General features: G+C 36.8%; 1 protein-coding gene across 1 annotated transcript; it reads left to right on the top strand.

Annotated features, from left to right (window-relative positions):
* Positions 1–966: 966 nt before the first annotated feature.
* On the top strand, positions 967–26,193 carry CDC7 (cell division cycle 7). Its single transcript, XM_012661018.1, has 12 exons — positions 967–985; positions 1,729–1,853; positions 10,022–10,105; positions 10,404–10,539; positions 13,690–13,783; positions 13,879–14,021; positions 16,095–16,344; positions 16,973–17,068; positions 17,839–18,017; positions 18,843–18,925; positions 21,859–22,008; positions 25,799–26,193. Exons 2-12 carry the CDS (start codon positions 1,763–1,765, stop codon positions 26,191–26,193), a joined length of 1,701 nt encoding a protein of 566 aa, XP_012516472.1. The 5' UTR covers positions 967–985; positions 1,729–1,762.

Here is a 26,193-nt window from a genome sequence, read left to right as displayed (position 1 = left end):
CCTGGCTTTCAAAGCTGTATATGGTCTGGCTTCAGCCTAACTTTCCACCGTCATCTCAACTATATTCCCCCCAACTCACTACGCTTCACCAGCACTGGCCTTTTTCCCCGCCTCCCTATCTCTGCACTTGCTCCGTCCTTTGCCTGGGCTATAGCCTCTCCCTATCAGCTCCTTTTCATCCGGGTCTCTTCTCTGAGGGGGCCTTCCCTGATCATCTCATCAAGATGCCCCCTTCCTAGTCACTACCGCATCCTTTCGTTTTATAATATTTCCTTCAGAGTACCAATCAAACCCTAAAAGAATATTGTTCATTTATTCATTCATTTATTGTCACCACCTCACTGGAATTTAGCTTAATAGAGGGATGATGTTTGTCCCGCTGTAAGCGCAGCTCCTAGAAATCTGCCTACCTCGTAGCTAAGGGCTCAATAAATACTATACAATGTGTGCCTGCCTTGCACTGCGCTCATTTCTAGTACAGCCATAAACAATCAGCAATTTTTGTTTGTTTTCAATGGAGAAGTAGGGCACTCAACAAAAAGTAAGAAAAAGTCAAGAAAGTGACTATCTTTTATCCATAGAGTGCCCAATGTCTTGTGTGGCCACAATATGTGGGGACGTGTCACAACTCCAGGACCTGAGATTTTCTGGAAAGTCTTTCCTGAAAATAGTCTTTCCTGAAAATAGCGTTGGGCCCTTAACCTTATGGTTCACCCTATTTTTTAGGAAAGGATTATCCCAAGGCTTTATTTCTGCAACCGCTCTTTTAGTTCGCGAAGGCCCCGGGGAAGAAACCCAACGGTCTTGCGCAAGCGCCCAGTGGCGGAGTCGCGTCGCCGAGGCCTTCATAGTGCGCATGAGCAACTAGAACCGGCGCGGCGGGAAGAGTTGCGCAGGCGCACTTGGTCGACTCGCTAGGCGGGGAGCTCTTGGAGGCGGCGACCCAGGCATCTGGGGAGCCACAGAAGTCGTACTCTCTTAAACCGTGAGTTTCCAACGGTTTGTTCCATGGCGCGGGATTGTGAGGGATTAGAAGCGAATTCTGGATCGTGACTTCGGTTTTGTCGCAGTGCAGTTCCGTTCCCCTTCCGTCCTCCGCCCCTTTCGATCCCTCGACCTGCGGCGGGAAAGTCGCGCGCTTGCGCACTAAGCATCCGGTTGGGTCGCGGTCTGAGGAAGAAGGTCCTTCCCAGCCGAGCTCGCGGCCCGCGCTCCCCGCATGGTTCCCATTCATTCCCTCCTCTTTTCCGCCCGGCGCTCGTGGCCAGTGTCGTGTCAGTTCTCCAGTAACTTGGGTGGGGCCTCGGGCGAGCTTCCTGACGCTCGCTTCCAGTGGTCAAACGATTTCCCCTCTCAGTCCTTTTCTTCGGGTCAAACTGCCCCCTACCCCGCCCTGTCCAGCAGGCTGGTGCGCGGCAGCAGCCCCCAACCCCACTTCCCACCGCCACCGGCTGCTGAGGAGGCTCCCTCAACGGGAAATTTTCCCTTCAGCTCCCTGCCGGTATTCTAGAAGGTGAAAGTAAAGTAAATGAAATTCCTTAGAAATGACCACAATTTTCCTTTTTTTGGGCTTTTAGACACATGGTGCGTTGTAAAATGTTTTCCCCTTTGAGGACAGTGGCATCTTTTAGTGCTTGGTTTAGTAACTGATCTCAACTTCTCCAGTATTGTAATTTTCACAGCTGCTTTGCTCCCCCTGTGGACGTGACCCCTTATTTTGCATCCCAGTTGTTTTGTGGTGGAGGCGTCTTTGGGAATTCAGATGGATGAGCCAATGGCTTTTTCTCCCCCGGGTGACCTGTTTCAGGCTGATGGCTCTGTGAAAAAATACGAGCCGAATTTTAAACTTACAGGTATGTGTTTGATTCCAAAGATGTACGGTTTCAAAGATGTACAGGCAGCAATTCTGTGTTTTCGATTGCTTTAAAAAAAATAACTGATTGAATCTTTAAAGTGAGTTGTATGTTTATATAGAAGCATTTTACAAAGCTTGGTAAGATCTAGATTTGGGATCGAATTGCATTTAGGAGGATCGTAATTCAACCTTGTTGTACAGGCGAAGTTGCTAAGGCAGAAATATTAATGACTGTCTAAGAACACAAAAGTTTGTTGATGCCCACCCTGGAATTTGTCTTCTTCTAGACCTATGTTCTTATCTTTACTTATCATTAAATTTGGATTTAGAAGTGGACCCTGAAAGAATCTTTACTTAAATATTCAAAAGCAGAATTCACTGACAAAAATAAATGAAATGTTTGTAGCAATAATAAAGCACCATCTCTCAGTGTACATCATGAGGTGTTGTTTGAGGTGAGGAGGAAAGGGTCAAGCAATACCTGCTCTTGTACACTAAAATGTGTATCTTCATTCCTGCTCTAGCATAGGGCCTGGGACTTAGTAGGCACTTAATAAATGTTTGTTAAATAGAATAGTTCCAGTTGACTGTGGTTTTTTCCCCTAAAAAGTAGCTAAATCTTCTTTTCCATCTTTGTCCTAAGTGAATTTTGTGCTTGTCCAAAAGATATTAATTTTGAACTTTCGTCCACGATATGTAGTTTATACACTACAAAATACTTTAACCTCACCCTAGAAAAATATGACATCACGTACTTTTACTTTGATGAAAGCCACTGTTATCCCATTTACCTATACTTAAAACTTTAGAGTTATCTTCAGCTTTTGCTTTTTATTTACTCCCCATATCCAGTCACCAAACTTTATCTTCCTCTTAATATGTATGGCATTGCATCTTCTTTCCATTCCCATTTTCCACCACATTAATTAATTTCCTTACACTTTGTTACTGAATTACAAAGTTTCTTACCTAAACTGTCTGCTTTCACTTCTTTTCCATCCTCCAGTTCGTCTGTACACTGCTATTAGAGTAATCTTTTTTTTTTAAATTTACTCTTCCAAAGAACAGCTAGAATAGAATAATCTTAAAATACCACTTTCATCCAGTTACATGGATGCTGTTCCTCTTCCCTTCCATTTTTCTTACAATTACCTAGTTTTCACAGTTTAGCTTTCCCTTATTAGTCATTGGACACATAATACAATAACACAGTCATTGTATTATTCTTGTATTGTATAGCACTGTGTGTTTTGACTCTTCAGTTTATACTATAAGCTCCTTGAAGGTAGTATCTCTTATAGTTTCTGACATATTTGTGCCTTAAGTGGAGTGTGAATAGATGACTCTAGCATTATGTTCAGGAGAATGCTACTATTCTAATATTCTGAAAATCTGCTGGGAAATTAAGAGTGGAGTGAATTTTATTCCAAATTTCAAAAGTATTATATAGCCTTTATGTAACAGAACATTGGACAACATTATAAATAATGTCTATGATAATTTATAAAACATGCTGAAACTTTACTCATATAGTTCTTTTTTTATATGACCCTTAATAAAAACTAAGTTTATGTAAAAAACATTATTTCAGTAAGGAGTAAAGCTGATGAGGTCCAGGCACATCACTGTCTTTTGATCTAATTGGGAAAGTCAGTCATGTTTTTGATATATCTTTGCATTCCCAGAACCTAACAGTGTCCAGCACACAGTAGGTGCTTGAAAATATTTGAATGAATGATTTAATGTTAGAATATAAAGTAAAATACTTAGTGGATGAATAGCCTGGCATTTTGTTTTGAGATGTTTGTCAGATTTTTATAACATTTTTCTAATATAAATTATACATGCTTATTGAAGAAAATTTAGGAAGTATAGAAAGCCAAAATAAAGTATTTTCCCACTATTCAAATATTGCCACCGTTGACATTTTGTTATATTTCTTTAGTCTTCCTATGCATAATTAGATACATTTTTAAAAAACTAAATCTGGATCTTCACTCATTTCTAATCTCCATTTTTTGCTTAATATATATCTTAAACATTTCTCATGTAGTTGAATTTTCTACAACTTGATTTAAGTTCCATTATATAGTATGCTATAATTTAATTACTTTTTATTATTGGACCTTTAGGTCATTTTCCATTTTTTCCTATTAAGAAAAATACTGCAGTGCACAAACTGACATAATATTGGTCAAATGTTTATTCTTTCATTGTTTCAGCAGGCTTTTTTTTTAAAGTATCTAATATATGCCAAGTTTAGTAAGTGAGAAAGATCTGTTCAGTGAAAGAATGAAGTACAAACTAGTTATTAATATATACTAAATATCTTCTCCACACTGTTGATCTGTATGGAAAGGCGGGCTTTCTATGTGTTACATGGATGCCCTTAGCCCATGCTTCTAAAATGGGGTTATAGGTACTGTCTTAGTTTGACTAGGACAGATCCAGTTTACACCTGTTGTCACAATGTAATTGTTGGTACTCCCTTTCACTCTCAAGAGTGTACCAGTTTGAGCTAAATTTTATGATCCCCTAGTTAGAGGAGGTATAAATCAAACAGTACATGAGGCCCCAAAATAAATTTGACTGTATTCCTGGAGTGTCAGTTTTACTCCGTGATAAGATATTGAAAACTTCATTTATATGATGAACACTTACTAAGCATCTCTTATGTGCACATACTTTTCTAGGTGCTAGGAGTAAATCAATTTGTAAAACAGAAATCAACACCCTCAAACTAGTGGAAAGAGACAATAAACAAAAGAAATATTATGTTCAAAAGTGATTACTGTTGTGAAAATAATGCAGAAGGGAAAGGGAGATAGGAAGTATCAGGGAAGGAGATTGATTTTAATAAGTATAGTTGGTCAGAGAAGACTTCAGTGAGGTAACATTTGAGCTAAGACTTCTAGGTGGTGAAGGAGTGAGCTATGCAGATATTTGGGGAAGAGCACTTCAGGCAGAGGAAACAGCAACTACAAAGGCCCTGAGGTGAGAGTGTGCCTACCATTCTGGAATAGCGAAGAGGTCATTGTGGCTAGAATGGGGGAGAGGGGGGTAATTGGAGTAAAGTCAAAGAGAGATTGTAAAGAGAAGGAGTGTTCTTTGGCTTTTATATGGAATGAAATGTGAAACCATTAGAGAGTTTGAGCAAAATGATGACAGGGTAACTTAGCTTTAACAGGATAACTCTGACTGCTTGCAGTGTTGCAAATAGACTATGGGCCAGGAAGGACAAAAGCAGGGAATGTAGTTAAGGGGGCTATTGCTATATTAAAGCCAACTTTAATATATATTATGTAGCAGAAAATAAAATTTACTTAAAATTTCAAAATAGAAGCCTAGACCCTCGTGTATAAAATATGGGCATTTAGATAAATTTTTAGCATGGTATGGACTTTTCAGGGTCTTCCCCCAGTCCTCAAAGTGTTGTATTCATTTGTCTGTGTCTTTAACAGAGTTGTCCAACTTGTGACATGAATGCTCTTTTGTGCTCTCTGCTCTCATTTCCCACTTCAGAAATTGAGGGTATTGCATTCACTTTGGTTCTAGGAAATTTTACTGCTGTTTAAAAATATCGAAGTTGTTCTGTATTGACAGGAAACCTTAAACATATTTTGAGTTTTTTAAAAATGGGTAAGTACATAGGATGTGAGTAGCGGTGTAGAAGCACATTATTCTTACATAGTCATTCACATGGCTTGTGCATTACAGCGTTTTCTCATTACGTATATTTTCTTTCTGGTGATTTCTAACAGTAAACCAGTATCTCTACTACTAACTACTAACTCATGCTTAGGTAAAGTCCCAAGTGTGGAGCTCATAGGAAAACCATAGACTTACAGTTGGAAGGTAAAGTTTGTCTAATCCAACCCCTTTGTTTTACAAGTTAAGAAATTGATAGTTTGTGACAAGAGTTGAATCCAGATCTTTAGATTCTAGGGTCCTCTGTATTAACACTGTCCAATAAAACTTTCTGTGATAATGGAAATGTTTCTGTACTGTCACATGTGGTTAGTGTAACTGAGGAAAATAATTTTTAATTTTAATTTGTTTAAATAGCTACATGGAACTAGTGGACAGCATGACTATATCATCCTACTACAAAGCTTTCAGTATTATTAATCACATACACAAAACAAAATATGCACACAAACACTTGAATACAATTAGTAATAAAACAACTACAAACAGGGTTCTTAAAATATTTCATCATATCTAAACACCATTGATTATAAGATGCACCATTATTTTATGTACTTTTCAGAAATGCCAGTTACACTATGACATAGTGCTTTCTTATCTTCTAGAATTTGTTTTGTTTTATACTTATTGAAAGAATTATTTTAGACCTCATTAGGCAAATAATTGTATACCTCTGGTATGTAAATAAAAAGGAAAATAAACATTTCAGGTCTTTCTCTTTAGAATCACTTTTTGCACTTAGATTCATTGATACCCGGTTTTCCCCTTATGATATTGTTCTGAATACATTAGCGATGCAGTATTTCTTTGAAGAATCCAATAAAAAATAAAAAGCCATTGTTAATGGGCTATTAAGAAGAGCCCAAGCCTAGCACTCTGGGAGGCCGAGGCGGGAGGATTGCTTGAGCTCAGGAGTTTGAGACCAGCCTGAGCAAGAGCGAGACCCTGTCTCTACTATAAATAGAAAGAAATTAGCCAAACAACTAAAAATAGAAAAAATTAACCGGGCACGGTGGTGCGTGCCTGTAGTCCCAGCTACCTGGGAGGCTGAGGCAGTAGGATCTCTTGAGCCCAGGAGTTTGAAGTTTTTGTGAGCTAGGCTGACCCCACGGCACTCTAGCCCAGGCAAGAGAGTGAGACTCTGTCTCAAAAAAAATAAAAGAAGACCCCAAGTATGTGGAGCTAGCCTACATGCTTCACCACCTCCACTGCTCCTCCGTACAGCCATTTGGCTCTTAAGGGTTAAAGGAATGTTTCTCTGATTTTTCTTCAAGTCACTGACACCTATTCTGTAAGTTCTAATGCTGGCTGACAACAATTGTAACATGCATCCCAATTCCAGAGTTAAAATTGTCTTAGAGACAAAGAAATGTAATATCAAATTGAACAAACCATTAGTACCCCTTCATGGTGCCTTCCTTGTGACACTGTGGAATTTGAAGCTGTTTGGAATTGACACTCATAAGGAAAAATTATAATTGACTATGGCAACTGTAGACTGCTAGAAAGCCAACTTTTTCCCCCTGGGCCTTGATTTTGGCTTTAGAGCGAAGTAGTGTCATAGCTGATAGTGAGGTAGTTGATATTGTCTTTTGCTTTATTCTGTTGTGACTTCAGAACTTTTGCTTTTTTTTTTACCAACTGTCTCTGGATGCCCATTATGATAGTAATTATTTATTCAACAAATGTTCCAGGTACTGTTCTAACTAGGAGCTAAGTATAATATAGCATGGTGAATTATACAGACAGGAAACCTGTATTGATGGAGTTTATATTCTAGTGGAAGAGGGCAGACAGTGAACAAATAAGTAAACAGGATAATTTTATAGTGGATAAGTCTCTGAAGACAATAAATAGGGTAATGGGAAGAATGCTAATTTAAGTAGGATGTCAGAGGGGGCTGTGACAATTAGCAAACCCATGAAGTTACAAGGGAAGAGCATTTCAGGCAGAGGACTGATGAGAGCAAAAGCCCTAAAGAAATAGTGTTAATAACAGTAACTACAACAATAAGTTACCACTGTCATTTATTTAATATTTACTATGTGCCTGGCATTGTTTTATAAGCTTTACTTATATATATTTCATTTAATCCTCACAATATCTAAATGGCCTGGGTACTATTATTATCCCTTTTCTGTAGTTGGAGAAAACTAAGATTTAGAGTCATACTGGCTGGTGAATAGTGGAGCCAAGATTCTAACTTAACCTCCCCTTCCAGTCTTCAAACTGGCACACATAATTGCTATGTTATATTGCCTCTTGAATTGAAATCCGTGAAGACCTGGGGTAGTGTCTCATACCTCTAATCCTAGCTTTGGGAAGCCCAGGCCGGAGAATCACTTGAGGCCAGGAGTTAGAGACCAGCCTGGGCAACATAGCGAGACCTGCTTCTCTATGGAAAATAAAAAATTAGTCAAGCATGGTAGCAGGTACCTGTGGTCCTAGCTACTCTGGAGGCTGAGCCAGGAGGATCACTTGAGTCCAGGACTTTGAGGTTGCAGTGAACTATGATCATGCCACTGTATTCTAGTCCAGGTGACAGAGCAAGACAAACAAAAAAACAAACAAACAAACAAAAAAGCCAACCATGAAGGTTTATAGTCCACCTGTGAAACAGATGGGAAGGTGAGGGTAATTTAAGTTAGAAGTTCCTCCCATTTCCTTAGATGGGTTGATATAATGGAAAGAACACTGTAATAGATCTTCTCGGCTTCTTATTTGGTCTCCAGCTCTTCATGTTTCTCTTGCCCTTCAAGTCCATTTCCATTGTCTATTTGTCCTTTGTCCTGCTTAAAAACTTTCCATGGCTTTCATTTGCATTCTCTACTTTTCCCCTCCTCAGCCACGTTGTATTTCATTATTTGTCTGCCCTCTCCCCCTCCTGCATCATCTGTGCCTTTTTCCTTTTCCATGTCTTTGCATACATAGTTCCTTCTTCCTAAAATGTCTTTTTATATTTGTGCTATTTGGTGAATGCTTCAGAATATAGCTTAGCTGTCCCCTGAACCCTGAAGGCTTCCTGGCACCTTTGGAAGTGTTCATCTCCCCCTGCCCCAACCTAATAATATATGCATTCCTTTATTACAATTATCATCTTGTATTACGTGTGATAACATCTGTCTCCTCTACTAGACCTAAGCTCCCAGTGGCTACACCAAATTTATTCATTTTTTATATGCCCATTGCTGAGCATTTTTTAAGTGTTTGTTAAATAAATGAGTTCTATAGACATCAGCAATACCTCTGTGAAATTAGGCAAATTATTTAACTTCCCTGAAAAATCAAGATAATAATTCCTGTTCTGCCAATATCACAGTACTATTGTGACAATCTGAAAAGATAATGGATGTGAAAGTGATTTGAAAATGTCTTAAACTGCTGTGCTGTGCAGAATATTATTATAATAACTTAAAGTAGCTGATGCTTGGCCTAGATACTGTAATAAAATCTGAAGACTTTTATGTAGTACACCTTTTTTTTTTTTGAGACAGAGTCTCACTCTGTTGCCCAGGCTAGAGTGCCGTGGCGTCAGCCTAGCTCACAGCAACCTCAAACTCCTGGGCTCAAGGGATCCTCCTGCCTCAGCCTCCCGAGTAGCTGGGACTACAGGCATGCGCCACCATGCCCGGCTAATTTTTTCTCTATATATATTTTTAGTTGTCCAGATAATTTCTTTCTATTTTTAGTAGAGACGAGGTCTTGCTCTTGCTCAGGCTGGTCTCGAACTCCTGACCTTGAGTGATCCACCTGCCTCGGCCTCCCAGAGTGCTAGGATTACAGGCGTGAGTCACCATGCCCGGCCCGTAGTACTCTTTTGTATCCAGTAGTTTATTGGATTTTGTGTTATTGCCTCCCCTTATGTTAGCCATGTATGTTTTCATAAAGAGCTTATGTTTATTTATTTAAAAGTAACAATTTATCTGCTATCAAGGTTAGAGGGTACTAGTAATTCGGACAAATTTTTAAAAATATTTTTAACATGCTTGCGAGCTTTAGGCCTCCTCTCTGAGTGAATACTGTGAGTATTATATATTAATAAAACTTTTCCAAGCCTATAAGATTTTGTATCTTTGTGGGAAGGAAATAGTTTTCAAGGGCATTGTGTCCTTGTCATGCCATCTCGTGATCACAGCACAAAATATTTAGTTATTTTTAAGTTTAGCTTCTTCATTGTGTTGTAGTCTGTGCAATAACAATGAATCCATTAGTATGTAATTCCAGTGTGGTAGAAATTTGCCGTGTGTAATTCTGGGACTGTCATTTTTGTCTGTTCAAGAGGTGTGTGTGAATTATAGCAACTTGATGGAATTTTAATTGTCATTTTAAGATTATTCAAACTTTTATTTGTAATTAATTACTAATATTTTAGAATTTATTTCATTGAGTTTTTTTGTTTAGGAAACTATAAAATATACTCTCATTGATAATAACTGTAAATTCTTGTTTCCCTGATAGGCATTAAAAAAGATATTGAGAAGCTTTATGAAGCTGTACCACAGCTTGGTAATTTGTTTAAGATTAAGGACAAAATTGGAGAAGGTACTTTGGGGATATACTTTATTATTTTTACAAGTTTTATTTTCCTCCTGTTTTCTTTGTGTAATCTTGGTTTTCATTACTATTTCTTATTGAAAAATGTATCACTTCTTTAAATATTAAGATCGTGGTTATATTACTATTTATAATAACAGCTTTTCTTTTTTCCCCTGGAAAGAAGGAATAAATAATAAATATAACCTATTATACCATTAAAACAGTTTGATAATCTATTTTAGCATTGTTTCACTAACATTTTTAAAAACGAAATAATTGAAAAATATAATAAATTGTTTTACAGGCACTTTCAGCTCTGTTTATTTGGCCACAGCACAGTTACGAGTAGGACCTGAAGAGAAGATTGCTCTAAAACACTTAATTCCAACAAGTCATCCTATAAGAATTGCAGCTGAACTTCAGTGCCTAACAGTAGCTGGGTAGGCAATTTAAAGATATTTTAATTGTACTATTAATTGTATATAATTTATAAGATTTTAAAGTAGATGCTTAAGAGGGATAATGAGATTGTACATGAATCATACACATTTTTCAGTCAAGTGTGTGCCATTTGCTGGTACTTTTCCTCTACCCTTGCAATAATTAGTTAAATTTATAGTAATTCTTTTAGAGTGGATTTCCCTTGAGGTTCAGCTTGACTTCCTGTTCTTTTACCACTTCTTTTTGTAACCTTTCTGCCAAATCATAAACCTTGGCTTTCATAGTTTAGAATTTTTTTTTAAATGTGGGGAATTCACATTTCACGTCTCCCCAGCTATTGGTAATCTCATTGCATATTTTTTTTAGAACAACAGAATCATCTCGTATGCCTTTCTCCTCAGTTTCTCTCAGCTAGGTCATTCCTATTGACATGTAGACCCCATCTAGAATCTTATTCCTCCTGAACTTCCCTTCCTCTTCCAGCTACTCCATCATTTCTTTGCTCCCCTTCACAGCCGGACTTCTCAAAAATTATCTACAAATACTGTTTTCACTTCCAAACCTCCCTTTCACTACATGTGCACTCACTGTCGCTACTTTCCTCCATGCTAAACTGAAACTTGTTAGAGTCAACCATGACTCTAGGCGTCATTTAACATAATTGCTTTCAACCTAGTCTTTTGACTTCTGTAGTGCCACACCCTCCTTGTTTTCTTCCTTCTTTTTTTGGCCTTTCATTTTCAGTATCTTTGTCAGCTCTTCCTCTTCTACCTCATCCGTAAATGTTGCAGTTCCTCAGTGCTTGATCTTGGGCTTTCTTTCTCTGTATTCTTCCATAGTATCCTACATTTCCATGTGACTTATGGCAACAATTCCCAAAAGTATGTATCTAACCTCAGACCTTTTATCTTAACTGCAGATTTGTATCTATTCACCTACCTATTTGACATTTCCACTTGAGTACCTGATAAGTATCTCAAACCTAATATGGCAAAAACTTAAGTTTTAACTCACTTTCCTCCTCCAAAAAATACCCAAAAAACCCATCACAACAACTGTTGTCATCTACCCACTTCCACAAAAGGCACCACCATCCACCTAGTTGATCAAGCCAGAAACCTAGTTTCTCCATTTCTCTCCTAAACCACATCCATCACTGAGTCCAGAATGTATCTAAAATACATCCGTGTCTTTTGTTTTTTCCACCAATACCTCAGCCCAGGCCTGGACTACTACTGTAGCCTGCTTCTTGGCTTCCCCCCTTAACTTCATCTTCACACAGCAGCCAGAATGGGATCTTGAAAGTATAAAATGTATATGCATGTAACATAAACTGGATAATGTTAGTTCCACCACTTAAAATCTTTCAGTGGTTTCCCTGTGTACTTCGAAAAAAAAAATTCAGTCTTATGCCAGTCTTCCTATCTCCTTCACTGTGCTCCAGCTTCTTTACTTCTTCAAATTTGTCTCAAGAGCTTTCTTACATCAGTGCCACTGCCCAGATCATTTCCCCATTCGGGAAGACCTCTCCCAGTCTTTGCATACTGACTCTTAATCTTTCTGATCCGAATGAGAGTGTCACTGCTTCAAAGAGGTCTTATCTGAATTAAATTAGATTCTCCTATCTTTTTTATTGTCACAGCACCTTTTGATTTCTTTCAAAACCCTTGCTATAATCTGTCATTATTAGTCACCTTATTACCTGTATTGTCCACTAAATAGTAGAATCAATGAAGACAGAAATTGTGTTAATTTTATTCACCATTACATCCCTAATGTCTATAATCCCTAAAGGCAAATAACAATGCCCACTAAATATTTATCAAATGAATGAATGAATGAACCTATTTGTTTGTTTAACCCCTCTATTACATTATAGAAGACAAGAAGATAAGATGGCCTCTCTAAGGCATGATTGCATATATTCTAGTCCTCTAAATGTGATCATTCCTTTTTCCATATTTCAAATATCTCCCTCTACCACTTTTTCTTTCTCTGTGCTTTAAAAAAGTGCATGCTAAAAATGTCTTCATCTGATTTTGCAATGCAATCAGGCAAATTGTCTTTATGCTCTGCTTCCAATGCATCATATTTCCCCTCCTTAACTCCTGTTTTGCCTCTTCCTTTCCACTTAAATTGGTCTCTGGAAAATTACCAGTTAATTCCTCCTTGCCAGACAGCCTTCCTTTGGTCCTTATTGTGTTTGACCTCCATACTGATCCCCACTTCCTTCAAAAGTCACCTTGGTGTCCCTTTCTGATTTTGCTCTCCAGCTTGAGACTTTTTCCAAAGCTCAATGTTTTCCTTTTTCTATTAATTTCCACAACTTTAATAATCACTTCTCTGAAAGTAATTCTTACTGGCTTCTCATTTGACTCCTCAAGTTTAGTGACTAAACTTTAGTCTCTTATCTAGATATCTCTATCAAAATGATGAGGTCAGACTTAGGATGTTTCTTTTTCTGGTTTCTCTACTTACGTTGTTGGTATCTACACTGTTTTACTTAGGCTCAACCATGGAAATCAGCTTCACCCTATTTTCCTCATCTTTTGTGAAGTAGTGTAGTGTGATTCAGAGCATAAATCTGAAATACATACTGCCTGGATTCAAATCCTGGCTCCATGACTGACGAGTTTAGTGACCTTGGGGAAGTTCCTTACCTTCCTCTTGTCTCAATTTTTTATCTGGGGAGGGAATAATAACTCCTTTAAAGGGTTGTTGTGAAGATTAAGTGAATTTGTTAATAGATGGGAAGTGCTTAGATCAGAGCTTAGCATATAGTGAATGTTCAATAAATGTTAGCTATTATTATTTTAAAATTTATTGCTATTACCATCTTATCTGCTACTATGTCAGTTCATTATTGTTTATCATTTCCTTTCCTTCTCATTCTGCCACTTCCCCAATTAAAACTATAATTATCTCATGTTTAAATTATAGTAAGCTCATAACTGGTGCTATTTTTGTTTTAAAAGAAAATTTTTTAATACAAATCACTTAAATGTTTATACTATCTTCTATGATGATGATTTTAAGTCAGTTTTCTAGCAAATATGTTTATATTGCTAAAATTACATTTAAAAAATTAGGCATAAAGTTTCAGTTCATTTGATCTTTCCTATAAAGTTCATTGTGCTTTTTTCCACTAGGGGGCAAGACAATGTCATGGGAGTTAAATACTGCTTTAGGAAAAATGATCATGTGGTTATTGCTATGCCATATCTGGAGCATGAGTCCTTTTTGGTAGGTTTTAATATTTCATGAATTTTTATTAGCTAAATATTTAATTGAAAACAGTTTTCATTCATAACTCATCTTATTCATAAAATTCCTTTTAGGACATTTTGAATTCTCTTTCCTTTCAAGAAGTACGGGAATATATGTTTAATCTGTTCAAAGCTTTGAAACGCATTCATCAGTTTGGTATTGTTCATCGTGATGTTAAGCCCAGCAATTTTTTATATAACAGGCGCCTGAAAAAGTAAGTATGAAGAGTTACTAGAAAATATTTACACTTGAATGAATTTGTGCTATGGGTCTATCTCTTTTCTTATTGATTTATTTATGAAGACAGGGTCTTGCTTTGTTGCCCCGGGTTAGAGTGCAGTGGCCTCAGCATAGCTCACTGCAACCTCACACTCCTAGGCTCAAGTGATCCTCCTGCCTCAGCCTCCCAAGTAGCTGGGACTACAGGTGCACACCACTGCATCCTGCTAAGTTTTCTATTTTTTGTAGAGACAGGGTCTCGCTCTTGCTCTGGCTGGTTCCAAACTCCTGACCTCAGGTGATCCTCCCACCTCAGCCTCCCAGAGTGCTAGGATTACAGGCATGAGCCATTGCACTGGGCCATTTCTCTCTTTTTTTTTTAATAAAATTTTTTTATTGTCTATATTTCAGTTATTCAACATGATGTTATGGGATACATAGTAAAAAAGGTTAGCACACTAAAGCAATAAACAAACCCATCATCTCAGTTACTCATTTTGTTTATTTGTTTTTCTGGCAAAAGCAGTTAAAAGAATTCATTTAGTATGAATGTCATGTATAGTACAGTTTTACTACCTGTAGTCCTCATGTTGTACAGCAGCAATCCCCAACCTTTTTGGTGCCAGGGACTGGTTATCATGGAAGACAATTTTTCCACGGTGGGGGTGGGGGAAAGGGAGGATGGTTTCCAGATGATTCAAGTACATTACATTTATTGTGCAGTCAAACCTCTCTGCTAACGATAATCTGTATTTGCGGCTGCTCCCTAGAGCTAGCATCACTGCCTCAGCTCTACCTCAGATCATCAGGCGTTAGATTCTCATAAGGAGCTCACAACCTAGATCCCTGGTGTGTGCAGTTTACAGTAGGGTTCATGCTCCCATGAGAATCTAACTCTGCCGCTGATCTGACAAGAGGCAGTATTTATGTGGTAATGTGAACGATGGGGAGTAGCTGTAAATACATATGAAACTTTGCTGGTCACCCACCACTCACCTCCTGCTTTGTTCCCCTGCTATGCAACCTGGGTTCCTAACAGGCCACGGACTGGTACTAGTTCACAGCCCAGGGGTTGGGAACTGCAGCTGTACAGTATATCTCTAGATTTGTTTATCCTACATATCTGCTACTGTGTCCTCCAACCCACCTCTCTTAGACATAGTACATACTGCAACAGCCATGAACAGATTGTTTCTGTTTTAAATTTTCATTGTAATTGAGAAGGGAAATGCAGTGAAGGAGAACATAAAATTGTATTAGTAAAGCAATGTAACATCATTAGATGTATCATGGTTTGGTGGAAATGGCACTGAGCTAAAAAGGACTTAGAAAGAGTCTAATCCTTTTTTTTCAACCCCCCCATCCTCCAGTATAATCTTTTTTAACCTAACACATGTCTCTTATCTCTGGGCTTCATTTTTCTTATCTAATAATGAGATTGAATCACATGGTAGTTAATTTCCTGTTTCAACACTAACATTCTATTTTTTATCTGTGTATATTTAATGCTTGTTATATACATAGAGGCATTAGAAGCTGAAAATAACTTAAATACTGCTCTTTATATAGTGGATCATATTGAGTATGGTAAGAAGATTAAAACTATAACTTCTTTTTTTGGCTTTTATACCCACGACTTTTCTCTTTAATTAAATTCAATTTTAAAATCATGATTTTATTTTTTTTAACTTGCTTAATTAGAGATTATCTGCTGTGATGCTATCTCTGATGCTATCTCTGACACCATCAGAGAACAAAGAACTGTGCTTATATTATATGTTGCTCTTTTGCCTTATCAGCACAGGCCATTGGAAAAAAGACAAAAATGATCCATTGATTGATTGATTGTAGGATACATCTTCCTTAATTTTCAATCCTAGTGAGCTATTAAATTCTTACTTTGTCTGGAAAGCTTATTTTTCTTTGCCTTTTTCAGAAATGTTATAAATTCTTAATTGCTCCCCAAAAGAATTACCATTATTTATATGAGGATGATTTGAAGGTATTACAGTATTACTAAGCTTTACTTGTTAACAAAGAAGTAAAAATGCTTAATTTTGTTTCTTAGGTACGCCTTGGTAGACTTCGGTTTGGCCCAAGGAACCCATGATACGAAAATAGAGCTTCTCAAATTTGTCCAGTCTGACACTCAGCAGGAAAGTTGTTCACAAAACAAATCCCACATAATGACGGGAAATAAGATTTCATTGAGTGACCCAGCACCTAAGGAGCTAGATCAACAATCTACCACAAAAACTTGTGTTAAAAGGCCTTACACAAATGCACAAATTCAGATTAAACAAGGAAAAGATGGAAAGGTTCTACCTCTTTTATTTCTTAAGTATTGACACTATTTGAGAAATGTACTCCTTCTACCAATAGAGGGAGATATAATACTGGGATAGTACTTGTAATTTAAAAAACTTTTTTTTACGTTCGTTGTATGTGTTCAGTTGATTGGATTCCTAAAATTTACACTGAATCATTTTGCTCATTATTTCAAAACTAAAATTTATTTCGTCGATTTATAATGCTTTGTCATTATGTATTACAAAATTATATGACAAAAAATGGAAAATAATACATTTTCCCTGCATGTTAAAAAGTTCAGATTAAATTGTCCTTTTTGAAAGAAATTATAGGGGGAAAATTCTGAAGTATCTATCTCCATTTTAGCGGCACAGCAAAATGTAACATCCATGCAGGTGGTTTTTGAATTCTTTTAGTTATATATATTCATGGACTATGATAACATTGTGTATGGGTGTTGAGTTCTGTCTAGACTACTTTCTCCTTTCACAGAAGTGTTTTGGTGCCTGAGAATGACTTGAATGCAGCTGTTTTTATTTCATGTCACTTAACTCTTTCAAAACTGTGGCTGAGTACAACTGGCAGAAAGTGTTACAGATATAATCCTTATTTTCCTTGTTTTTGTTGGTATTGTAGGAGGGATCTGTAGGCCTTTCTGCCCAGCGCTCTGTTTTTGGAGAAAGAAATTTCAATATACACAGCTCCATTTCACATGAGAGCCCTGCAATGAAAGTAAGTAATGTAGCTTAATAGTACAATGATCAGTCATACACTGAAGAGAATTTAGGTAATTGCTGGATTAACATTTATTATTAGCAATTTTTTAAAAGTAGAGTTTGGTTTTGGCAGAGGTATTGCTTTGAGGATTTAGTCAAAACTTTTGTTTTCTCTGAACTTTTCTGGTGGAATTTTTTATCATTTTTGGTTAGCTGACTATTGTTGCTGTTTTCCTAGAAGAACATTTAGAACATTAAGACCTTTTCTGTCATTGCTAGAATGTGAGCTTCCAACACTTAAACATAGTTCTGACACATAGTTGATAGCATAAAGATGTTTGTAAAGTTAACAAAATTGTCATCAATGTTAGATGGTTTTAAATTTACTTACATCTTGCAACAGCTAGACAGCATAAGCTAATACATTAAAACTAATTTTAGCCAATGTAATTATGCAGTTTACAGTTCTGAAATGGAGTTAGACACTAGAATGTTACTGTTTTATGCTTTTGTAATATATCAAAAAAAGTTCTAATAAAGTATAAGTCAAATATTTGCCAAACTAGGACTAATTAGTGAATTTTAACGTAAGATTATTATTCTACAGAAAAACCCAGAAGGTCTTAAACATTTTAATAGACAGCTGTTTTTTTATAATCCAACAGCACGTTAGCAGTTTTTAAAGTTTTTAAAGTTATGCTTCTGCTATTGCTTTTTGCCATACTAACATTTGAGAGCATTGTGTTAAATGTCATGAAAATAGAAAATTTGACTTTTCTTTTACAGCTCATGAAGCAGTCAAAGACTGTGGATGTACTGTCTAGAAAGTTAGCAACAAAAAAGAAGACTATTTCTACAAAAGTTATGAATAGTGGTATGTTGAGGAAAACTGCCAGTTCTTGCCCAGCTAGCCTGACCTGTGATTGCTATGCAACAGATAAAGTTTGCAGTATTTGCCTTTCAAGGTAATGTCTTTTGATGGTATTATAAAATCACCAGCATGCTGCCAGACAAGGTTAGAAATTGCATTGATTTTGGTGGGCAATTGATTTAGTGAGTGAAAGGCAACAACACATTAATAGATCTGTAAACTACATAGGCACTGATACAGAGCAGTACCACCTTAAAGAGCAAAGGGTAACTATTGTCATTTATTGTTCATTTGACATGGACATGCTCTTTGGAAAATACGTTTGCTCTTAATGCAAATGGTATGGTGGTGGGGAGAATAGCCTTTTTAGGAGCTTAGAGTTGTACATTTTGCTTGCTGATATAATCTTTCCTGTTTTGTCTCTTTATTCCTGCCTGTGTGGAATAATCAGAACCAAGTAGTAAGCTCTTCTGTTACTCCAGTCTTCTACTCTTTGCCTCATAAATTCCTTCCATTCTTTAAAACTTAGCTTTCATCAAGGCTTTCCTGATTAACTCAAATATATAAGTGAATAAGTAAATCAGTAATTAATTACCCCAAACAGAAATGAATTTTTATACCTCCAAATTCCTGTTGTGTTCTATTTTTCTATTATGGCTTTTAGTATCTACTGCCTATTGTTATGCTCAGAAGTTACCACAAAACCTTTCTTGGAGTAAGTCCAGGGAGCTAGTAGAGGGAGAAAAAACCAATAGAAGCAAAATCTAGGATGTTCATCATGCTAGATTTACTTTATAATAACTTTTATGTATATAGGTATCAAGGCAAAATTTACTGTGAACTAAATTGATAAATGTTATATTTTGGACTTAAATAGTTCAACTTTAACATAACTAAAGAAATCTTATTTCATCATAAGGCATCAGCAGGTTGCCCCTAGGGCAGGTACACCAGGATTCAGAGCACCAGAAGTCTTGACAAAGTGCCCCAATCAAACTACAGGTATGTTGCACTGGAAATACATAACCCAATTCAAATGGATTGTTCCAGATATATTTTATTTTATGATCTTTTTCTATTTATGACTAATATTTGAGTTCTTCTGCTTTTAATTAAATTACGTAAGCAGTTCGACATTTCCATTTTTGAGATAATACTATTTTTTTATGAAAATTTTTAATCCTATTTTTTCCCTTTTTTTTAATTTTCAATTACAAATACTATGAAAAGGTTTGAATCCTAGTGTTGCTTTTTTTTTTTAACAATTTTTTTCCATAGATTACATTTTGCTTGTTTATTTACAAGATGATTTTATCAGGAATGTTGTTATCATCACCTTTGTGGGGAAAAAAATCATGTTTAATAGTTTTTTGCTAACTTAAGACTTGTAGAATTTTATCTGTTTGCCTAATACCTCAAAAGTTTTCTGTGATGCAGATATAATTGTGTTTGGTTCAAATTACTTTTTGTTATTGTATAAACAATATAATAGCAGTTAAAAAATTTTGAGGCAAAACACCATGCTCATGCCTATAATCCTAGCACTTTGGGAGGCCCAGGTGGGAGGATCACTTGAGACCAGGAGTTTGAGATCAGCCTGAGCAATATAGTAAGACCCCACCTCTAACAAAAACAGAAAAATTAGCCAGGTGTGGTGGTGTACACCTGTAGTCCCACCTACCTCGGAAGGCTGAGGTGGGAGACTCACTTGAACCCAGGAGTTTGAGGTTGCAAGTGAGCTATGATGACATGACTCTCTAGCCTGGGCAACAGAGTGAGAGCCTGTCTCAAAAAAAAAAAAAAAAAAAAGATTTTGAAAAGAGAAAAATCTTCTATAATCTAAAAAGTTGTCATGGAGCTAGAACCCAGGAAACATCTTGAATGAATAGATGAACCTGCTGTTGACTTGGATTATGGGCTTTGAAAAAATGCATTCATTCATTGTGTGTCTGTTCTGTGCTTGCTAATGATACAAAAATGAATGAGACCATCTGTTCATACTCTAAGAACACACTCTTAAATAATTATAACCTGTTGAGTATGATGATACAACTATACAGGGTGTTTAAAGGATATCTAACTCTTCTAACCCAAAGGGATTATGGGAGGGAATTCATGGAAGAGATGACCTCTGGGATGAGAATGTAAATTAAGGTGGGAGGTTAGCCTTGAGTCATGAGCCAGGGAACTCAAGAAATAGTCTAGTCATATAGGAAAGTATACAAGTTTAGTGTTGCTAGAATATTAATATGCAAGTTGAAGAATAGTAAGAAATAAACCTGGAAAGAGGTAGACAAAGTCAAATCACACTTGTTAAACATCTTGAACTGTAGATGTAGATTTTGGAAAATTATTCAAGAGAAAAAGATGGTAATATTGTAGTCTAGATGGATCATTCTGGCAGATATGCAGAGAGGATAGATTTTGGAGATACAGCCTGCAGTGGTCCGGGTGAAAAATGATGAAAGTGTGAATGACAGCATTGGTAATAGGAACGAAAAGAAAGGTCAAGGATTGGAAAGGCAGAGTTTGGTGGGTAATTAGGTGGAATTTGGGTGTGGGATGGTGATTCCTATCATAGGGGACTTTGGTATATGTTGGTAACCACGGTGGACAATAAAGGAGTAGTAACTGGTTTATAACAGGGAAGTGTGAGACTGGTTTGAGGTATTTTGGGGGGACGTCCAGATAGAGATGTCCAACGGAGTAAAAGTTGAGACTGAAGCTTAGGAAAAGAGCTGAGCTAGAAATACAGTTGAGTGTCATCATTATATAAATGGTAGTTGAAGCCATGAACTGGATGGACCAATCAGGGAGCGTATACAAGGGAAAATGTTAGAACTTGGAGGAACCTCAGCACGTAAGTCTTAGAGAAAATATTGAAGGAGCAGGCAGAAGTACAAAGAGAACTAAGAAAGGCAAGTGATACAGTGACCAAGGGAATAGAGAGCAAATAAATTGGTGATACTAGAAGGTCAACAATTAGGAGAGATGTCCCTAAAAGGAAAAAAAAAAAAAGAGCTTTTAACATGAAGCTGAGCCGTTCTTTTTTTTTTTTTTTTTTTGAGACAGAGTCTGGCTCTGTTGCCTGGGCTAGAGTGCTGTGGCATCAGCCTAGCTCACAGCAACCTCAAACTCCTGGGCTCAAGCGATCCTCCTGCCTCATCCTCCCGAGTAGCTGAGGCTACAGGCGTGCGCCACCATGCCCGGCTAATTTTTTCTCTATATATATTTTTAGTTGTCCAGATAATTTCTTTCTATTTTTAGTAGAGACGGTCTCGCTCTTTCTCAGGCTGGTCTCAAACTCCTGACCTTGAGTGATCCACCCACTTCAGCCTCCCAGAGTGCTAGGATTACAGGCGTGAGCCACCGCGCCCAACCCTGAGCTGGTCTTAATCTTAACTGCTGGAATTCTGGAGATTAACGTTTTTAAAACAATAATTGGTGTTAGCATCTAGCTGAAGAAGAGCTGCTAATGTTCATTACTTTTCATTAAAATGAAAACACTTTCAGTATTATGGTATGTAATTCTTGAGGAGCATCCAGATATTTTTCCCACATAGTTATTTTTAGATTTCTTTTGATCTTATTTTTTATTTCTTTGCACATTTACTTACTGTTTTCTAATGATGAAATATCTTCTTAAACTTACCAATGTATTGTTTAAGAAAGAAAACATTATATTTTGTGGGAGGTTGTTGGATCAAGGATTCTCAATCCCGGTTGAAATCGCCTGAGGAACTTTTGAAAGATACCAGTGCCTGAGCCCTACTCCAGAGCTATTCAGTCAGAATCTCTGAGAGATCGAGCCTGGGCCTTGAATTTTTTAAGGCTCCCAAGATGATTCTAATGCATAGTAAAGGTTGAGAACTATTGATTTAGAGGATAAAATTATAAATTTGGAATTTATTTTTAAAATTTGTCTTGTGTTGCAGCAATTGACATGTGGTCTGCAGGTGTCATATTTCTTTCTCTGCTTAGTGGACGATATCCATTTTATAAAGCAAGTGATGATTTAACTGCTTTGGCTCAAATTATGACAATTCGGGGATCCAGGGAAACTATCCAGGCTGCTAAAACCTTTGGTAAGCAGTTTTATATAACAAAACAAATGACTTTGATTATCTCCTACAGATCACTCAATAAATTATTATGAAATTCTCTTTATAAATAAACATATTCAGTGTTTATAAAGTTCTTTAATCTTAGGTAGAAAATTTCTCAATCGCTTGAAAATGAATTGCATTTGTATAAGAAAATAACTTATCACCTCTCCTCTATATATGTATCATTTAATTTTATTAAACACAAAGTACTATACTGCTCCAGTATTTAAAGTCCAACTTTAATCTTAAAAAAAAAGAATAAGGAGTAAAATCTTAACTCCCTTTAGTTGTGGTTTGACTTTTATTACGTAAATATTTTTAATAGTATGTTTTAATTTTTTTAGTGTGTTTAGACACAATTGGTATTGTGGTACTTGGTACTCAAATGTCCTTGCCTTTAGTGATCTTAGTCTATACTAACAAGTAAACGGTTAATTATAATACAGTATAATAAGGGCTACAATAGGCAAGAGACTAGAAATGTGTGTTAGTTGTCAGATTCCTTAGGGTTAGGGTAGCAGAGAAGCAAAATGAATAGAACACTTAAACTGATGGAGTATTTTTGTAAGTATTTGTTGGACATGGGAAATTATCTCCTCAGCCACATAAATTCTTCTTTAAGCCTGGGATATGTATTGTATTTTGTAGGGCAACTGAGAATTATCTCAGCCTTGCTGAGACCAACAGCCTGAACTCAAGTGCCCACCTTGTGTTTATTTTCTAAGCATACTTATAGTTAATATTTTCCAAAGAGTGAGTGTGATTGAGTCAGCTTACTCTCATGCAATATGGAGTACCCCTATGGTACAAAGTTTCAATCGGCCTACCTCAAAAGTAGCTGGGCTGCCTTGTGCTCAGCCCCAGAATTAGTGGATCTTAACCAGGGGTGTGTATGAGAATTACCTGGGAATCTTTGAGAAACACATATGCCTGCCCTATACTACTCATTCCTGGAAAATGTGATTCAGAAAAATATGATAACTTAGGAAGGCTGCAGCCTTGTTAGTTTGAAAAAACAATTGATTTTGACCAAGAACTACTTGTGGTTAAGAACAAAAATAATTGCCCTTACTTAGGGGCAGTGCTGTGATCTAATCCACAAGAAAAACTTAGTGGTAGTTGTGAAGAAAGCCTCATCTTAATAGAGGCTTGCGAAAATATGTTTCTGCAGCATAGTCAATCTATAGTTTGAACCTACCATGTACCTATTGCAAAAAAATTTTATTTGAGGATAATAGGATGACATAATACATACAAGGGAAAAATGACTAGGAATGGAAAGCAAGATTGATATCTAGGAAATAGTATTCTTACATGGTAATAAACATAACATGAGTATGTGTATTCTCAACTAATTGAGAAAACTTTCATCTACTATTGAATAACTTTGTGAGAAGTTTATGAACATGAAGTGTATCAGCTAGCACCAGAATATTTTGTTGAAGAGCTCAAATCTCCCCCAGTGGTAGTCAAAGTTAGAGTCAGGGCCAAGAATGGAAGTACAACATCTGGCACAAAAATACTCCAGAGCAAGTGCCATAATAGCAGGCAAGAGCTTGTAGAGATTTATCGTTGTAATAATTATCATATTAAAAAAAGAATAATACTATATAGCACTTATCTCAGTTTTATTAGTATGACTTCTATAGTTATTTCAGTCAGATATTACTATAACTTTGGACTGAGTACAGAAGACTCAAAATTTCAACAAACACAAGTGTTCCCCTTTTATGACTTACAGAAATGACTTGGCTGAGAATAGCAAGGAGAGCACCTTTACTTCTTTTGTCTGTAACCTGCCTCACTGTCCTTAACCTTTAGACCTGGCCCCATTGTGGGTTGTCATTAACTACTTGTTGAGTTGTGTTGAATAAATTAAAAAGAAAAACCTTGAGCTAAAACAAATTCCTGACACATAGTATTCTGTAACAAAATATTTTTGATCAAATGTGTTATTTTAAATTATTTTCCCTGAATATTTTAAATGAGCCCTCTCTTTGGTCATGTAAAAAAGTAATTTAAGCATATTTTATAGCTTGAAGACATGCTGTAACATATACTGTTCATTATTTCATGACTTCAGAGCAAGCTAATAAATTAAGGAATAAAATTATATGATTATTTCCCTCTGGCTATGATTTTCTAGAGAGAATAGGAATGATAGAATCGATTTAAAAATAAAAAAGGATTGGTATGTTAAATCCTCAATAAACTTAGTTTGTGGTAATTTGTTTCCTCCCTACTTGTCACCTTATTTTTTCCTTACTTAGTATACCAGTCCAACAGTTGGCTTAAAATGTGTAAAGGTAACTTTTTATCATCCAGAGCCAGATTAATTGTTTTTTTGACAATCTACATAGCCCAGAAAGGAATCTAAATGTTGTACTCATTGTTTAGAGCCACATTTCTGTTTAATAAGAAAATATAAGGCAAAAATAATATATGAGTGCCATTTGTGTGGTTAACTTATTTTTGCCCATGTTTGATACTTATGTTTTATTTATTTATTTAATTTATTTTGAGACAGAGTCTCACTCTGTTGCCTGGACTAGAGTGCCGTGGCATCAGCCTAGCTCACAGCAACCTCAAACTCCTGGGCTCAAGCGATCCTCCTGCCTCAGTCTCCCGAGTAGCTGGGACTACAGGCATGTGCCACCATGCCCGGCTAATTTTTTATATATATATATTTTTAGTTGTCCTGCTAATTTATTTCTATTTTTTTTAGTAGAGACGGGGTCTCACTCTTGCTCAGGCTGGTCTCGAACTCCTGAGCTCAAACGATCCACCCGCCTCTGCCTCCCAGAGTGCTAGGATTACAGGCGTGAGCCACCGCGCCCGGCCGATACTTATATTTTAAAAAACTGAGATCTGGTTTGTTTATTACTTCATTGAGAAACATTTATTGGGGCTTCATGTATGCCAGATACTATTGTGAGTCTCTATTCTCATAGAGTTTAAATTCTACTGAAGGAGAGAAAATAAATAAATATACACTACTCAGAAATGAATAGTATTGAGAAAGGTAAAAGGAGGAAGGGAGTGAAGAGGGCTCAATTACTTAGGTTAGGTTGGTCAAGAACAGCATCTCTAATGATGTGTCTCTAATAATGCCTTTTTGTCCAGTCCAACAGACATTAACTGCTCACTTAATATGTATTAGCCATTATCTGGGTTTTCGGGGGTTCAAAGATGAATAAGTCAGCCCCTGTCTTCAAAGAGTTCATTGTCTAGTAGGGGGACATATATTTTATCAGTTGTAATATAGGATAGCAAAACTAATAATAGAACTCTTCCCAGGATACGACAGAAGCTTAAAATGATCAGTTCTCTGTGAGGATGTCAGTCCTCACAGAAGTGATTCTTGAGCTGAGTGGTGATGTAAGTGGGAGTGTCCTGGACACATAAGAGGTATGGGGCATCCTAGGCAAAGATAGGGGCCATGTAGTTAGAGGCATGGAAGGGGGTTGGGGGTGGGAGCTGCAGATAGATTACAGAAGGATAAGAGGAAGCTGGAAAAGTTGGCAGAGTCAAGTGAGTGTCTCGTGTAGCATGGTTAAGTCACTGCTTTCTACTTAATATCTCCCACTTTCTCGTTTGGCCTTTAACTGTATAGTGCAAGCAACTTAAATATAGCATGTGGTATTCTGTCTCATAGCCTGTGTGTGTATATATCCATAAAGCACTTGGTTGGACTTGTATGTTTCTCATGAGAGAGGCTTCTGATATATTTAAATAATATAATAAAATGTGCATTTTTTTTTTCTTTTAGGCAAATCAATATTATGTAGCAAAGAAGTTCCAGCACAAGATTTGAGAAAACTCTGTGAGAGACTCAGGGGTATAGATTCCAACACTCCCAAATTAACAAGTGATATACAAAGGCCTGCTTCTCTTCACCCAACTGTTTCAGAGAAGACTGACCCTAAAGCTTCTCACCTCATCCAAACACCTCAAGCACAGCACTCAGGGAATTCATTATATAAAGGGGACAGTAATGGCTGTGGGAGTCATTTTGATGAGTGTAATACCAATTTAGAAGGCTGGGATGAGGTACCCGATGAAGCTTACGACCTGCTTGATAAACTTCTAGATCTAAATCCAGCTTCAAGAATAACAGCAGAAGAAGCTTTGTTGCACCCGTTTTTTAAAGATATGAACTTTTAA

Source organism: Propithecus coquereli, unplaced genomic scaffold (assembly GCF_000956105.1).
Source record: "Propithecus coquereli isolate 6110/MARCELLA unplaced genomic scaffold, Pcoq_1.0 Scaffold7, whole genome shotgun sequence".
Classification (NCBI taxonomy): Eukaryota; Metazoa; Chordata; class Mammalia; order Primates; family Indriidae; genus Propithecus; species Propithecus coquereli.
Note: the sequence above shows the minus strand (reverse complement) of the source record. Positions and strands in the feature narration are given on the sequence as shown.

Coding starts and splice junctions, on each gene's coding strand:
- CDC7 (XM_012661018.1), top strand. CDS start 1,763: ATGGATGAGCCAATGGCTTTTTCTCCCCCGGGTGACCTGTTTCAGGCT. Junction 1,854..10,021: donor GCCGAATTTTAAACTTACAG/GTATGTGTTTGA, acceptor TTTCCCTGATAG/GCATTAAAAAAGATATTGAG. Junction 16,345..16,972: donor AACAAGGAAAAGATGGAAAG/GTTCTACCTCTT, acceptor TTGGTATTGTAG/GAGGGATCTGTAGGCCTTTC.